The 15696-nt window shown below is 34.3% G+C and overlaps 1 protein-coding gene across 5 annotated transcripts in view; it reads left to right on the top strand.

Moving 5' to 3' along the window:
• IQCM (IQ motif containing M) overlaps positions 1-15696 on the top strand; it is a 491365-nt gene that overhangs the window by 124202 nt on the left and 351467 nt on the right. For 4 of the 5 annotated variants that reach the window (XM_074276433.1, XM_074276430.1, XM_074276432.1 and 1 more), the window contains 2 exons: positions 8785-8869; positions 11630-11721. In XM_074276433.1, coding sequence (XP_074132534.1) covers positions 8785-8869; positions 11630-11721 — 177 coding nt within the window. Of the gene's footprint in view, positions 1-8784; positions 8870-11629; positions 11757-15696 lie in introns of all 5 variants that reach the window. The other variant, XM_074276434.1, reaches the window with a different exon arrangement.

Here is a 15696-nt window from a genome sequence, read left to right as displayed (position 1 = left end):
GTTCTCTTTTAATGTCCTAACCCAAGTTTCCCTAGTTGTCCTATTCAGTTACTCTGCCTCAGGTTATAACCACCATTCCCTCTTAGTGTTTGGGTAAAGGTCTTATATCTTAAACCTTAGGCTATAGTCATTCCCTCTTAATGTTTGATGGGATAAAGGTCTTGATCCATTTTAGATATCATTAGAATATCAGGAGCCTCTCCAGTACTTCCCTCCATTATGTCATCCTCATCCTAGGTTCCTCCCCCCAATAGTTCATCCCCATCCAGGTACAGCCCCCATTATGTCATAGTTCTTGTAACCCTATAAAAGAATCTGAGTGACATTCGCCACTGGATTCTTTGAGACGATAGTTTGGTTCAGCCCTGGGACCAAGCCATAGATCCATTTGGTCTCAGTAAATATCTCCCATTTAATAAATTATTAAATCGTTCTCTAATCTCTATCTTGCTCAGTTTCTCTGGCATTACAGACTATAGTAATCTAATATTTGATAAATTCCCAAACTTGAACTTCTGGGATAAAAATCTCACTATTTCACAAAATTGCTGGGAATCCTGGAAAACAGAAACTTGACATAGACCTACATCTCATACCCCATATCAGAGTAAGATCAAACTAGGTACATGTGCAAAAATGTTTGTAGCAGCTCTTTTTGTTGATAGCAAAGAATTGGAAAAGAAGTGAATATCCATAAATTGAGGGATGCCTGAATAAGTTATGGTACATGAAAGTAATAGAATATTATTGTTTTAAAAAAAATGATAAACTGATTTTAGAAAGATCTGGAAAGATTTACATGAACTGATACTGAGTGAAACAAGCAGAACTGAGAATAAATACATTGTACACAGTAATGGCAAGATTATGTGAAGATCAGTTATGAAAGACTTGGTTCTTCTCAGAGGTTCAGCAATTCTACAACAATCCCAATATACTTTGATTAGAAAATGCCATCTGCATCCAGAAAAAGAACTAAGGAGACTGAATGTAAATCAACACATTCTATGTTCATTTTTTTTTCTTTCTGATTGTGGTCTTTCCCTTTTGTTTTGATTTTCTCTCCCAACATGATTCATAAAGAAATGTTTTTAAAAATTAATATACATGTATAACCAGAAAAAAATAAAACAATCTAATATATATATATATATATATATATATATATATATATATATATATATATTTGCTTAGGCAATTGGGGTTAAGTGACTTGCCCAGGGTCACTAAAACAATTAATTTTTTAAAAAAGAAAAAAGATTCATGCAGACTATATATATATGTGTGTGTGTGTGTGTGTGTGTATATACACATTATATATATATGTATATATATATATGTACATATATATATATATATATATATATATATATATATATATATATATATATATATATATATATATATATATATATATATATATACATATGGTAGTTGTTTGTATTCTAGTGGAAGAGGCAGTATGTATATGAATAAATATTTACAAGATACATATAGACTAGATAGAGAGAAGGTTGTTGTTGTTTTTCCTTTGTTCTTGAAGATGTACATGACATCAGGGAGGTGACCTCATGACATACAAGTGAATTGGATTTAAGTGAGGGAGGGCTGGACACGGTTACTTGCCTCATTTTCTCCTCCAGAGCCATTTGGGTCTAGTGGCAAGATATTATAGGTCAGACTGACACTAGAAAGAGATGGGCCTGCATGCAGTGGGAGACTTTGGCTTTGTGTGGGACGGTAGTGACTACAAAAACAATCAGAGACTCTCAGAGAAAGACAAAACAATAAGGGATTTATATCACAAGAAAGGGCAACTCCATCTGACAAGGTATTGTCAGTAAAGAAGTACAAAGCACAAAGCGCAAAACGCAAGATAAATACAACAGGACCCCCACCCCCTTGACCTTTTCTCCCACTGTCTAGAGGAGTCCAGTTATGCTCTAAACATAGAAATCTATCCCAGAAACAAAAGAATAAATTGCCTTTAAAAGAAGTACTTAAATGCTAATTAAGAGGTGGGACAAAGGAAAGGAATGTTCATGTAAGACATTTGGATACTTGCAGCTTTTTAGTTAAGTACCTTAACTTGTTATTGAAATCTCAAGTCATAATTAAGGCATAGTCGAAATCACATCCTTATGAGAAAGTCTTCACTCAGTTTAGTCCATACAGCCCTTTTAACTAAGGTCTTTAAGAGGTCTCAGTTTAATGAAATTTTAGAGGTTAAAGACATTATACCTGGAATGGATGGCAGGGACCAGGAAAAGCTTCCCGTGAAATATGAGAAAGATCTTGAAAAAGAGATGAGGGATTATAAGAGGAGAACAGTGAAGGGTGAGCTCAGCCAATGCAAAGATTGAGAAAAAGAGAAGGAATGTTTTGTATGAAGAACATGAAATAAGCCAGTATAACTAGATTGTAAAACATGTGAAGAACAGTAGCAAATAACACTGGAAAGGTAGGAAGAGGCAAGTTATAACAGCTTAAACTATCTTTTAAAAAGTATATATTTGATCCCAGAAATAACAGGAAACTATTAAAATTTTTGAGGGAATGGGGGGAGGAGAGTTGATACAGTTAAACCTATGCTTTTACATCTTTTGTTTTTTGGACTCAATTGGATTAAATGACTTGTTCAGGGTCACACAGCTTGTAAGTGTCTGAGCCTACCTTTATACTCAGTTCCTTCTAAGTCCAGACCAGTGATTTATCCACTATATCACATACTTGTCCCCAAATATATGTTTTTTGAAAAATCACTTAGTAACTATAGGGAGGACAGATTGGAGTGGGGAAAATGGGAGAGCAATTAAGAGGTTTTTGTAACAATCCAGGCAAGGTCTGATAATTGTGGTGGCTGTGTGACTCGAGAGGAGGGGACATATGGAGATAAGTGATTGGGTATTTATGGTGAAAAGTGAAAGTCAAGAATATCATCAAGATTATAAATCGTAGGATTATAGTAACAGGGAAAATCAGAATTATGATTTTTGGAGGAGGAGAAGATAAGTTCTGTTTGAACATGCTGAGTTTGATTGAATTGCCTGCAGGATACCCTGGTAGACACGTCAACTATATGTAAATGAAGCTCAGGAAAGAAACTGGGCTAGATTGAGAGATCTAGGATTGATCAACACAGAGATGATTATCGAATCTATAGGAGATGATGAGACCACCAAGAGAGAGACTGTATAAGAAAAAAGAAGATGGGAGCCAAGATGGTAGAGTAAAAAGCAGGTACTCTGCCAATCTCTTCCCCAAACTGTTCCAAATTCCTTTAAAAAATGACTCTAAACAAATTTTAGAGCATCAGAACACACAAAAAGATGGAGTAGAACTTTTTCCAGCCAAAAAGAACTTGGAGGGTCTACAGAAAGGGTCTGTAATACCTTGTGGGAGTCCAACATGCAGTCCTCGTGTAGGATGGGCCATCACAGTCCCAATCCCAGCCCCAGCCCTGGACCAGCACCTACCCTCATGTCATAGACCTTTCCAGTGCAGGTCGCTCCAGTACAGTTCTGCCCCCAACCCTGAGGCCTGAGCCATCAGCAAAGCATAACTCAGTTGATCAGGCACATAGATCTTATAGCTACAGTAGGGCAGGGACATTTCTAACACCTGCAGGGCCGAAAAAAATGCTTGTGATCAGGAAGGATCTTTGAAAACAGCTGCACAAAATCCCTGAAGTTTGGGACAGTGCACTCTCCACCTTGGAAACAGATCCTACTTTAAAAAAGAGTTAAAAGCTAAGTAAATAGGCTAGGAAAATGAGCAGAAAACAAAAAATGCTTTTGACCATAGAAAGTAATTATGGTGACGAGGAAAATCAAAACTAAACATTCAGAAGATGATAACAAAGTCAAAAGTCCTATATCTAAAGCACCCAAGAAAAATAAGAATTGGACTCAGAGCATGGAAGAGCTCAAAAAGGATTTTGAAAATCAAGGAAGAGGGCCTAAAAAAGCAAAATTGGCCAATTGGAAAAGTATGTACAAAAGCTCATTGAGTAAAATAATTCCTTAAAAAATAGAATTGAGCAAATAGAAGAAGCTAACGACTTTTTGAGAAATTAAGATACAATAAAGCAAAACCAAAAGGAAAAAGAAAAAATAGAGTAAAAATTTCAATCTCATTGGAAAAATAATTGATCTGGAAAATAGATCCAGGAGAGAGAATTTAAAAATTATTGGGTCTACTTGAAAGTCATTATCAGAAAAAGAGCCTGGACATCATCTTTCAAGAAATTATCAAGAGAAAACCTAGGACAAAGCTAAAGAGGAAACAACCATATTTATTGAGTTGAGAAGCAATGAGACAAAAAGGAGAAAAAGGACCAAGACACCCAGAGTAGAGAGAGTATTTATGAAGCAAAGTAATCAATAATCAAAATGCTGCAGAAAGGTCAAGAAGTTTGCATATTAAGAAGAGGCAATGGGGGAGTAATGGAAAAGCTCTGTCTCTGAAATCAGGATTTGTATTCTAATCCTTGTTCTGCAGCTAATTGTATAATCTCAGACAAAATCACTTAATCTTGTACTCAATGACTTGACTTGTTTCTAGCTCTGTTTATGAATCTATAATCAATTATTGTCTTTTCCCTTAGTGAAGACTATACATGCACAGAATACATGTGTGTATGTACCTGAAAAAAAAATATATATATACCTGCAAATATATATATATATATATATATATACACATATATAAGTTGTTTCAAAATTCTTAGTGCAGTTTTAAGTTAGTTATGCTTTTGTGTGTATATATATATGTATATATATATATATATATATATATATATATATATATATATATATATATATGTATATATATATGTATGTGTGTCTGCGTGTGTGTGTGTGTGTCTGTGTTTATGTACTATTGAGGCAATAAGTTGCTATAGTGGGTATATCACTGGGTCTGGGGTCAGGAACATTTGAGTTTGTCTCTGAGTTTAGTGACTTAATCTCTGTTTGTCTTAATCCACTGGAGAAGGAAACGGTAAACCACTACAGTATCTTTGCCAAGAAAACCTCATTGTGTTCTCTGGTCCATGAGGTCAGAAGGGTTAATTAGACTAACTGAATGACTAACGAATAATAAGCATAAATATCAACATATATGTATTTATATGCGATACTGTTCTATTATAACTTCATATTCCCTAAATAGGCCAAAATGGGGATCTTGATCTTAGGTAATAGTGGGATTTTATGCACATGACCTGTATACTTTAGTGTATATCCACTAATTAAGTTTGTATCCTTCAATAGTTAGATCAGCTAAGTATGTGTCTTTACTGCTGGACTTTGAAAATCCTAGATCTTTCTAATATAGTTAGGAAATCATTTTCCTGGTCTAAGGTTGCAATGGGTATTATGTCCAGAGTGAAGAAGATTGTGGTCTCCCTGTACTCTGTCATGATTAGACTATATCAGTTCTGGAGAACATCAGAGCATATACACAAGAAATGACCAGAATGGTAAGGGTCAAACCATCTCATGTGAGAATTAATTGAATGAATTGGGATTATATTGTTTTAGTCAGCTATTTTTGGGGTCCTGCTTTCTTCATCCTGGATCTTCATACACACTTCCTGTGTTTCTCTGAGTATGTTATATTCATTTTTTTGGCATAGTGATGCTCCATTGAACTCATTTGTAGTAATGTGTTCAACTATTTTCCATTAATTGGAGAAAAGAGAAGACTTGATATGATTGGGGTAGGAGACATGATATGCACTTTCCCGAATTTGAAGGACAGTTACCTATAAAATGGATTTAACTTGTTCTGCTTGACTTCAGAGGGTAACACCAAGGATAAAAATTTCAGAAACAAAGTGTGTTCCTGTTCATGCCTATTTTGGATTATAGGCCTTCTGAGAAAAGACTAAGAATCTTAAGATTCCATGCCTTCATTCAGCCAACATTTTAAAACTTTTAATAGTTTTTTTTTTTTAACTAAATACATATAAAGTTAGTTCTCAACATTCACCTGCAAAACCTTGTATTTCAATGAACTTTTTTCTTTTACTAATCCCTCCTCTCCTAGATAGCAAGCAGTCTGATATAGGTTAAAAACATGTGCAATTCTTCTAAACATATTTCCATATTTGTCATGCTGTGCAAGAAAAATCAGATCAAAAGGAAAAAAAAAGAAAAAAAAAGAAAAACAACAATTACAAAAGGTGAAATTGCTATGCTTTGATCCATATTCAGACTCCATAGTTTTCTCTTTGCATGTGGATGGCTCTTTTTATTACAAGTTGGAATTGCCTTGAATCACTTCAGTGTTGAAAAAGGCCAAGTTCATCACAGTTGATCATCATATAATCTTGGTATTGCTATGTTCAATATTCCTCTTGGTTTTGCTCATTTCACTCAGTTTATATAAGTCTTTCCAGGTTTTCTGAAGTCATCCTGCTGATTATTTCTTATAGAACAATAATATTTCTTTATATTCATATACTATAACTTAATCAGTAATTCCCCAACTGATGGGCATCACACTAAGTTTCCAGTTCTTTGCTATGACAAAAAAGGGCTGATTATAGCCATCTCAGTTTAAAAAAAAAATGTATTTGGCTCTTCTTGACATTAGTCTTTTCAAATGTTAAATGACCTATTAATTACTTTTAAAATAAATTTTATTTGACCTATTAATTACTTTAAAAATAAATTTTATTAAGATTAAAAAAAAATTCTGTTTCCATACAACAGATACTTCACAACAAATGTATAAACCAACCGTCTTCCAAAGTATTTTCCCTGAACATAATTTAACAATTTTGAACAGAAAGATAGATTATAATTAATTTTGATAGTATAGTATTAACATTGCCCATTCTATTTAAATAGTTGTGTTGCCTCTTTGTGAAGAGTTTGTTGTCATATTGTTCTTTGAGTTCTGTTTTTACTCTGTATCTCTTCATACAGTCTTTTCATATTCCTCCAAATTTCTTATATTCATTTCTTAATGTTTAGTGATATTCCATTACACTCATGTACTATATTTGTTCAACTGTTCCTAGTCATTGGGTTCATATTTTGTTTCTAACTTTTTGCTATTATAAATAGTGCTGCTGTGATAATTTTGGACAGATGAGTCTTCTCTTGCTGTCAATAATCTCCTTTGAGTATAAACTCAGTAGGCTTGCTGGGTCAAAGAATGAACAGTTTTGTAACTTTTCTTGCATAATTTTCAAATTATTTTCCAGAAGAGTTGAACTGATTCACAGCTCTACCAGCAGTGAATTAACATGCCTGTCTTCCTACATTAAAGATAAATTTGGAGCATTTAAAAAATTTCCATAGGATTTAGAGCTAGAGAGAGATGAAATGCTTTAGAGTGGATTAAAAGCTGACCTCAATGCAGAGAAGTACATGCATTATATTTGACAGAGCATGACTGTATGACCCTGGGAAAGTAACTTTACCTCTTAATGTTCTTGGACACTCTCTAAGGCTCTATCAAACTGAACTGGCAGGAGTTTTTATCTGGAAGTTTCCTGTATTAATAAAATCATAGATCTGGTTCTTATCCATTTGAACTAGGAAGAAACTTAGACTTTGCAAATGAGGAAACTGAGATAATATGAACTGCTGAAATTGTCACAGCTAGTGAATATTAGATTTGAATGTGGATGCCAGACTCCAAACCAGGGCTCTCTCTGGCCAACTGACTTTTCTGGATTTCTAAGTGTTCTTATTTGTATAACCACACAATTGCAGAATGATTTTAAGAGTGTAAATAAACACCATCTAACAACTAAGTATCATCATTGTTATCATCTCTATAATTATAATTATTGTGTTGATAATTTTTTAAAAAATTCTTTACATTTATATTTATGTGCTGTGGAGTTGTTGACACTAGTTCAGAAGCTTTTTCCATCATGATGCATGTTGTTCATTTGCTCTATACCTTGGAGTCCTTAATTTCAGTAATTGCAAAACATATGAGTAACATGGGATAAAAACAAACAAAAAAACCTACCAAAAAACCCCCAAAAAATTCAAATGTGTTTTTGGAGTCTTTGTGCATTAGTAATTTATTTGAAAAAAATGTGTTACCTTTTGTTATTAAAAAACCATGATTTGCAATTTTGTAACGTGCTCTCCTGGCAGTTACAATTACTAGTCTGTCCTAGACCCACCAGAGTACCTTTGACCACTGTCCTCTGCAGTGTGAACTCTACCCAGCTCGCCTCCTCTGAGACCTTCAAAGGTCTCTGGCCACAATCTCTTGAATCTATAGCTTAATAACTGGTAGTGCACTCAAGAACAACCACGTGTAATCTTAAAAGCCTTTATTATACCTACTCACATAATGCCCTGACTTGATGCCCTGACTTGTTGGTTCCCGAGTGAACACCTGGTCAGAAGACCCATGTGTTCACTACCAAAACCCTTACCTCTTTTGGCTACCCATCTTGGCTTGGCCACCCAGGCTGGGGAGCCAGGGTGAAGAGCACGAGGTTAAAGAGGGCGGTTGCTGTCTGCAGTGGGCTTACATAGGGCCTGTGAGGTCACACACAGCCAATCAGCGAGAGAGTCACCCATTACGAAACTATCTCAATATGGCCAGGATCCCGCCCAAGGGCAGTCCTAATATCCACAGAAATTACTTCCAGGCCTCAATCTCCCGATGCGCTGTGGCACCCATTTAAAGGCCCCTTACACAATTTAATTTGGAAAAAATGCATTCAAAGCTTGGAAACAGAAGCATACAATTAAAACCTAACTTGTTTTTCTTTTTCTTTTTTCCTCTCACTTTTTATTTTAGTCAATCTTGGAGAAATCCTGTCCATAATTGAACCTGTTAGTAAACAAATGGAAAAAGATAAAAAGATCAAGGTGGAACCATACAGGTAACATAGTTTGATTAACTTGTATAATGCTGTATTTGTGTGATATGTATGTGTGTGTGTGTTTGTTCCATGACTTTTTATTTCTTATTCCATTTTCTTCCCTACTTATCTCTGTCATTCCCTTCCCCCTCCCTTCTACCCACTTTGAATAACCCCATATATGAGACTAACCCATCCTTCTGGTTGAATAACTTCAAACCTATCAATTATCACAATCTTAGTTTTGGTTCAATTAACTTTTGAACTGGAGAATGCCTGAATGGTTATGTTCACCATCTGGGTTTGACAGTGCATAAGCTCAAATCCAATTTAAGTCTGTCTTTTGAAAAAAAAGAAAAAGTGATTATGTTTTATCGCAAAATTGTATGAATATGGAATTTCAACATTTCTTCTATCACAGATCATGGGACGAGATGAGCATAGATTTTAATTTTCTTTTTAGAAATGTTGGTAAGAGTCAATTCTCCATATAAAGGTAAATAAGGATATTTCTAAATAATTGTAAGCAATAGTGGTCACTTTTTTGGTCTGTAGCTAGGAAGAAGTGTCCACTAGGAATTAGGAGCTGGTTTAGAAGAAAATTTGGACTATATTAGTATTCCTTTAAGAAGATACTGTATCAAAGCAGCATATTTGCTGTGGCTATAAGTCCAAATTGGAGATCTATTCTTTGAAAGAATAAACTTAATTCAATAAGCATTTATCAAGGGCCTTTTGCATTCAAAGCACCATGCTAGGCTCTAGGAATACTAAGATGGAATAAAACACACTAGAAATTGTCCCTGAAGAAGCTATACATAACACGATGATAAAAATATCATACACATTAGCCAAGTCAAACTAAACCTAGTGTTCATCTCCTAACAGGCAGGATCCAGTAGTTTTTGTAGTTGATAGGATAATAGATTTAGAGCAATAAGAGACTTCAAATAGAATTCAATGTTATAAATAAATTCAAGCACAGAGAAGTTAACTGTTTCACCCCTATTGTCATACAGATAATAAGTGTAAGATGTGACATTGGAACCTGATCTTCCTAATTTCAAAGCCAAACTACCTTTTGGTAGTAGAAGTACTTATCATGGCAATTGATAGTTTTACCAATTTCAGTGAAAATATGTCTTGTTTAATGAGCATATTTGATTCCCTTTTGAGTTCTCATGTAGCAGATAAAGAACTCGGAATCTTATATAACATTCAGGTTAGTAGGACCTTATTTAAAAGGGAAATATTGCTACAATTTGTCACTATGAGAGAAATCACATCTATTTCATCAGGGTGTAGGTTTTCTTCATTTTACACTATGATTGGGAGTAAGATTCATTAAGAAACCTATTGAAAATTGCAGGGTGCCTGGAAATATGTAATATAATTGTCATTTGAGGATCCCTCACTGAATCAATTCCATGTGGTCCCTGATTAAATTCATTAATTCACTCAACAAACATCTACTGAGTAAATCCTTTAAGCAAAATGCTGTGGTAGACTCTGTGGGGGAGACATTTATGAATAAAAAGACCCTGTCTTCAGGGAGTTTATAATTTAATAGCTACTTATAGATACAGATGAAATGTCACATGAGAGACTCAAAGTAAGAATTATAGGAATGCAGAGAAAGGGAGGAATAAGTGTAATGAGACATACCAACCCAGATTTGCAGAATATCTTTGTCCAACTGTGGAGATGAAATGTTATTAGGGAAAAATTTTATAGCAATATGGTTCACCAAGTAATTATTTATTTAATATTTAATCAAATCTCTGTCAAAGCTAGGGGAAACAAATTAAATCAAACAAACAAACAAAAAAAAAAAAAAACTAAAACAAGGGAATGTTGAATCCAGATAGTAAATAGAAAGTATGGAAAAACTGCTTGGAAATTTGAACTGGGAAAGGAGGCAATCCTGTTCTTAAGACCTTTGCATTGTTTGGGTGACCTTGACAGGCCATGATACTAATTATTAGTTCAGGTTTTTCAACTTTGTTCTCAAGTAGCACATGATCAAATTATAAAAGTAAAATTTTTCAAAACTAATTTCGATTTCAATATCAAGAAATGCTGAAGAACTAATATGTGCAAGATAGTTTGTATGATGAAGAGAGTCCTAGACTTGGAATCATGAAAACTTCAGTTCAAATAATCCTGAGGCCACTTACAAGCTATGGTGCCATAGCAAATCAATTAACCAGTATGTGCCATAATACCTTTAATTGGATTTATTTACTAAAAACCATCAGATTTGGATGCTAATTTACATTGATGGAGGAAATTACCATATTGCTATTATCCATACTGACAAAATCGCAGAATATTCATCTATGATAAAAGACTTTGTTACCACCTCCAGTTCATTTGCCTTCAATAAAGTCTTTATTGCCTTTGTGGGAGGACTGATTGGACAGTTGTTATCCTAATGGATGCTTGGGAGAGAGCCTTTAGGCTTCTACCTGAAGTTAATCAAGTTGTGAAAGGAATGCACATTCCCTTTCTATCTGTTATAACACGCCTTTCAGATGGATGTGAGATGGCTTTTATCATGACTGATTTCTGGTAAATACAGGTTGAATTTAGTGAGTGCATTTTTCTTTTTTTTTTTTTTTTATATTTGGTATCCTGAGCCAATCCATAAATGTTATTGTGGTTTGATAGAGCTGTTTTATTACTGAGTTTCATATATAACTTTGTAAGATATGAGTGGTAGTTTAGAATCTAAAATTAAGACTATTCACCTAAACATCCAACTTTTTATTTTGGAAGCAGATTTTTTGATTCAGACATTTCAGCAAGTCCACAAACTTTGCTCTCAAGCCCTACTATCTATGAGATGCCTTTTGTCAAGGATGATCACAAAGGTGAGTCTGGTAACATAAATGCACCAAGCAACAGAGCTTTTTAAAAAATTATTGTTTTTCATTTGTTTAAAATTGAAAACAAAGATACTGTGTCTTCCAGAGTTATTTGTTTCATATTTCATCTCAAATGCTATGTCAAAAGATAAAGAGGTTTTGGAAACAACCACTGATAACTAATTTTCAGCTCTCTTTATTTGAACTAGAGAGATTGGATTTTAAAAAAAAAAGTGTGTGAATATTGAAGGTCGTAGGGAATTATAAAGATAAATCCTTGCAATTTTAAACTTTCTGTAGAATTGAGTTATTGCAATTCTCAAAAAAAGATATAATTTTCCAAAATAAAACATCTCCAATTCTTTAAAAAACCTCCTAAATGTGATTGAGGAAATCTTTGGAAGTTAGAAAGTTCTTGAAAAGTCAGGAAACTACTGATTAAAAGAAAAAAAAGTATTTTGTGACTTGTCTTTCTCCAAAATGCTTTCTATATTGGAGGTGTTTTGGGTGTCTTCCTTTCCTGGACTCAGTTAAAATGCAGAGGAAATTGTCACATGGCTAAGGAATACTTGCAGATAAATTTAACATACCCACCATTTATGTCATCAGTATTTTTACCCATACTGAGGACATCACATCCTTGAAAAGTTACACTTACTGAATCATAAGAATGTCAGAAACTAAGATCATTCCTTCTGTAGTGGTTAATGCTCCTCTTTCCACCTCTGAAATTTTATTGCATGTAATCTGTAAAGAGTTTTATATGTTTATTTAAGTTCTTCCCCTCTCTTAATTCCTAGATGAAAACTGTTTGAGAGTAGGATTATATGTTTTTGTATTTCTTGCCTTGCTTTTAATAGTTGCTCACTAAATAAATACACATAAAATTGAATAAAATATTCATCTAGCTCTTCTTTAAAGACTTCTAAGGATAAAGAATGATTTAGCAAATCCGCTAGAGCATACTTTTCCCTTTTGCTTTCCTGACATTCTGATCTTGAGGTAAGCAGGTGGTTCAATGAGTAGAGTGATTTGCCTATTGTCAAGAACATCTGGTTCAACCTACCCTCAGATACTTCCCAGTTGTATGAGCCTGAACAAATCAATTAATCTCTATTTTCCCACAAGTTCTTTAAAAAAAAATAACAATAAGCAATTATCTCTCAGGGTTGTTCTGAGGATTAAATGAGACAATATTTGTAAAGTATTTAACACAGTGCCCAGCACACAGTCAACACTTAATAAATGCTTGCTACTTTCCCCTCTCCCCCCAAGGCTTTTAAAAGAACCTCTAAATGGGGGGGAGGGAGGGAAAATCAACAAATTACTTCAATTTAATTTGATCCAATTTAATTCAACAAATATTTATAAGCTTTAATTAATATTATAAGAGGGCACTATTCTTGCTACTGGAGATAGAAAGAAGAAAAAAATGACATTATCCCTCCTTCTCATGGAGATTATGTTAGAATATGGAGTAAATAATATGGATATATAGAAAGTGTGAGGTGTAGAATGTGATGGAAGTTAAGGAGAGGACCAGGAAAAGTTTTCAGGAAATCTGAGGAGAGAGAGCTAACACTTTCATGTAAATGACAGGGCTAGAAAAGGGAAAATTTGACAGCAGTCTCAATATTGAAGGAAAAGAAGGATTTTCCTAATTTGAGATGGAGCAAGAGTGTGTTCTGGGCATGAGGAGCAGTTCTTATTGAGTCACATTGAGGCTGGAGACAGTGTGTTGTGTTCAAAGAACTTTTGATTATCTAGAGTAGCTATAATTTAGTGGACATGAATGAAAATGATGTGAAATCAGACTGGACCTAGTGTGGGGGTGGAACACCTCAAATGTTAAAATAGCCTAGGGAGTTAGCATCAGGAATTTTGTTTTTTTAATTTTTAGACTTTTTAATTAATATTTTTCTTTGTAGCGCAAATTCTTCATGATTTGGTTTGTTATTTTTGTCCCTGGGATGTTAACTTGGTGAGTATCCCTAGTTTTTATACTCTATAACAAAAGGTCTATGTGTGAACATGAAAGATAAGATGAGGTAGCCTGAGGTTGAAGAAACCAAAGATTCATTCTGCAGTCAGAGTATGAAGTCTGTAGGAGTGGTTTCCTATCCATTTCTTGGGGACCAATGTTTGATCAATCTTAAGTAAAATCATGTCAAAGATGCTGGATACTGAATGAACAAAAAAGAAAATTTGTTTATTATGTACTTGCCATATGCCAAGCACTGTTCTATTATGGATGTGTGGATGTGAATATTGTGGATATGGAAAAGTAGCACAGGCTTTGCACTCCCCTTATTCTAGTAGGAGGAGACAAAACATATGTTGTTAGTGACTAGGCAAAGATAGGTGCCACGGTGGGTAAATCTCCAGTCCTTCGGTCAAAAAGATTCAACTTCCTGAGTTCAAATCTAGCCTCGGACACTTACTGACTAGGTGACCCTGGGCAAATCACTTAGCTCTGTTTGCTTCAGTTTCCTGTAAAATGAGCTGGTCAAGAAAATTATAAACCATTCCAGAATCTTTGTCAAGAAACTTCACACATGGACATGCCTAGACAGATGCAATTGAAAATGATGCTTGTTCCCTATAGGTCTTGTGTGGCTGGAAATTTTGCTGTAGGTGAGGTCTCTTTCAGGTGTATTATCTCTAACCAAATGTTCCCTGGTAGCAATTTTTTGATCTTGAACTCCTGATCTCTGGTTTCTGGCCATCAAGGACTATATCTCTGTCAGAGACTCATTCTGATTTAAGGTTAGAAATTCATATAGTTTGCTGTTATATTTCTAATCACTCAACTGTTCTTAACCAATATTTATTTTAGAGACTACTACAGAAATATATTGACAAGTGGTCCTAGGTTTGGGGTGGGGGATAGTTTTTCAACTCCAAAGCTTTTGGGAGGAGGGGGAGGCACAAAATCAAAATTAAGCTCAAAGGATAATGTCATTGTCTTTTTGTCTATATAGATGTGACCAGTAATAAACTTGCTCTCTATAAAATAAAGTGTAGGCAACAAGAAAGAATGTAAGAGGGATATGAAAGGCAAAAAATCAGATGAGAGAATTTGGAGTTTGAGGAATCAGGGAAGACTGTATAGCTAAAGTGAGGTAACAAGGGGCCAGGAAGATCCTACCTCTGACACTTGGTGGATGTACAACTCTGGCAGACAGATTTGACACTGTCTCATCTGAATAAAGGGATAGTGTTATTATGTATCCTATCTCTGAGTTGTTGCGTGAGGCTCAAATGAGATTACACACAGATACATAAAATATTAAATATATACATAAAGTATATGTTATATTACATAAGTATATTCTATATGTATGCATACACAAACATATATGTACATATAACTATATATTTGTATATATATACAGATATATATATGTATGTGTATATTAACTTTTTAAGCCCTTAAGTACCAGATAAATACTAATTATTATTATACCTAAAACTTTCTATGAGGAGAAAATAAGCCCCGAAGTTCCATGGAGAGCCACTGTCTACTAACTCTTTTAACATCAGCCCCCTGAAGCAATACCCTGTTCACTCCATGCTAGTCATGGCTTTTTATCTTCAAGGCTCTGTTACTATTTTAGAAATCAATAACATAATAATAGTAGAACCATATTTTTGAAGCTTTTGTTTGCATATGCATTTTTAGCAAGAAGAGAATGTCTTATTTTAAAGAAAGAGTAATTTTCTAAAACTGTGAGAAAGCATAGAGTACATCTGTTCAAGACAGATGAGATATATAAAGGAGTATATTTGAGTCTTGGTTTGTAGCTTTGTTTCTGCTTCGTAGACTATGGACATGAAGGCAGTCAATGAAAAAGGCAGACATTTGGGGGGATGGCTATGCGGTCTCATATTAATGCAAATGAAAAGTATGGAACTATCATTTTTAGTTTTTATTTACATTGTGTATGTGGAAGGTGGATAGATACTATCAAAATAAGTAAA

Source organism: Sminthopsis crassicaudata, chromosome 6 (genome assembly GCF_048593235.1).
Source record: "Sminthopsis crassicaudata isolate SCR6 chromosome 6, ASM4859323v1, whole genome shotgun sequence".
Lineage (NCBI taxonomy): Eukaryota > Metazoa > Chordata > Mammalia > Dasyuromorphia > Dasyuridae > Sminthopsis > Sminthopsis crassicaudata.
The sequence above is the reverse complement of the archived record's forward strand: the minus strand, read 5'-3'. Positions and strand labels throughout refer to the sequence as shown.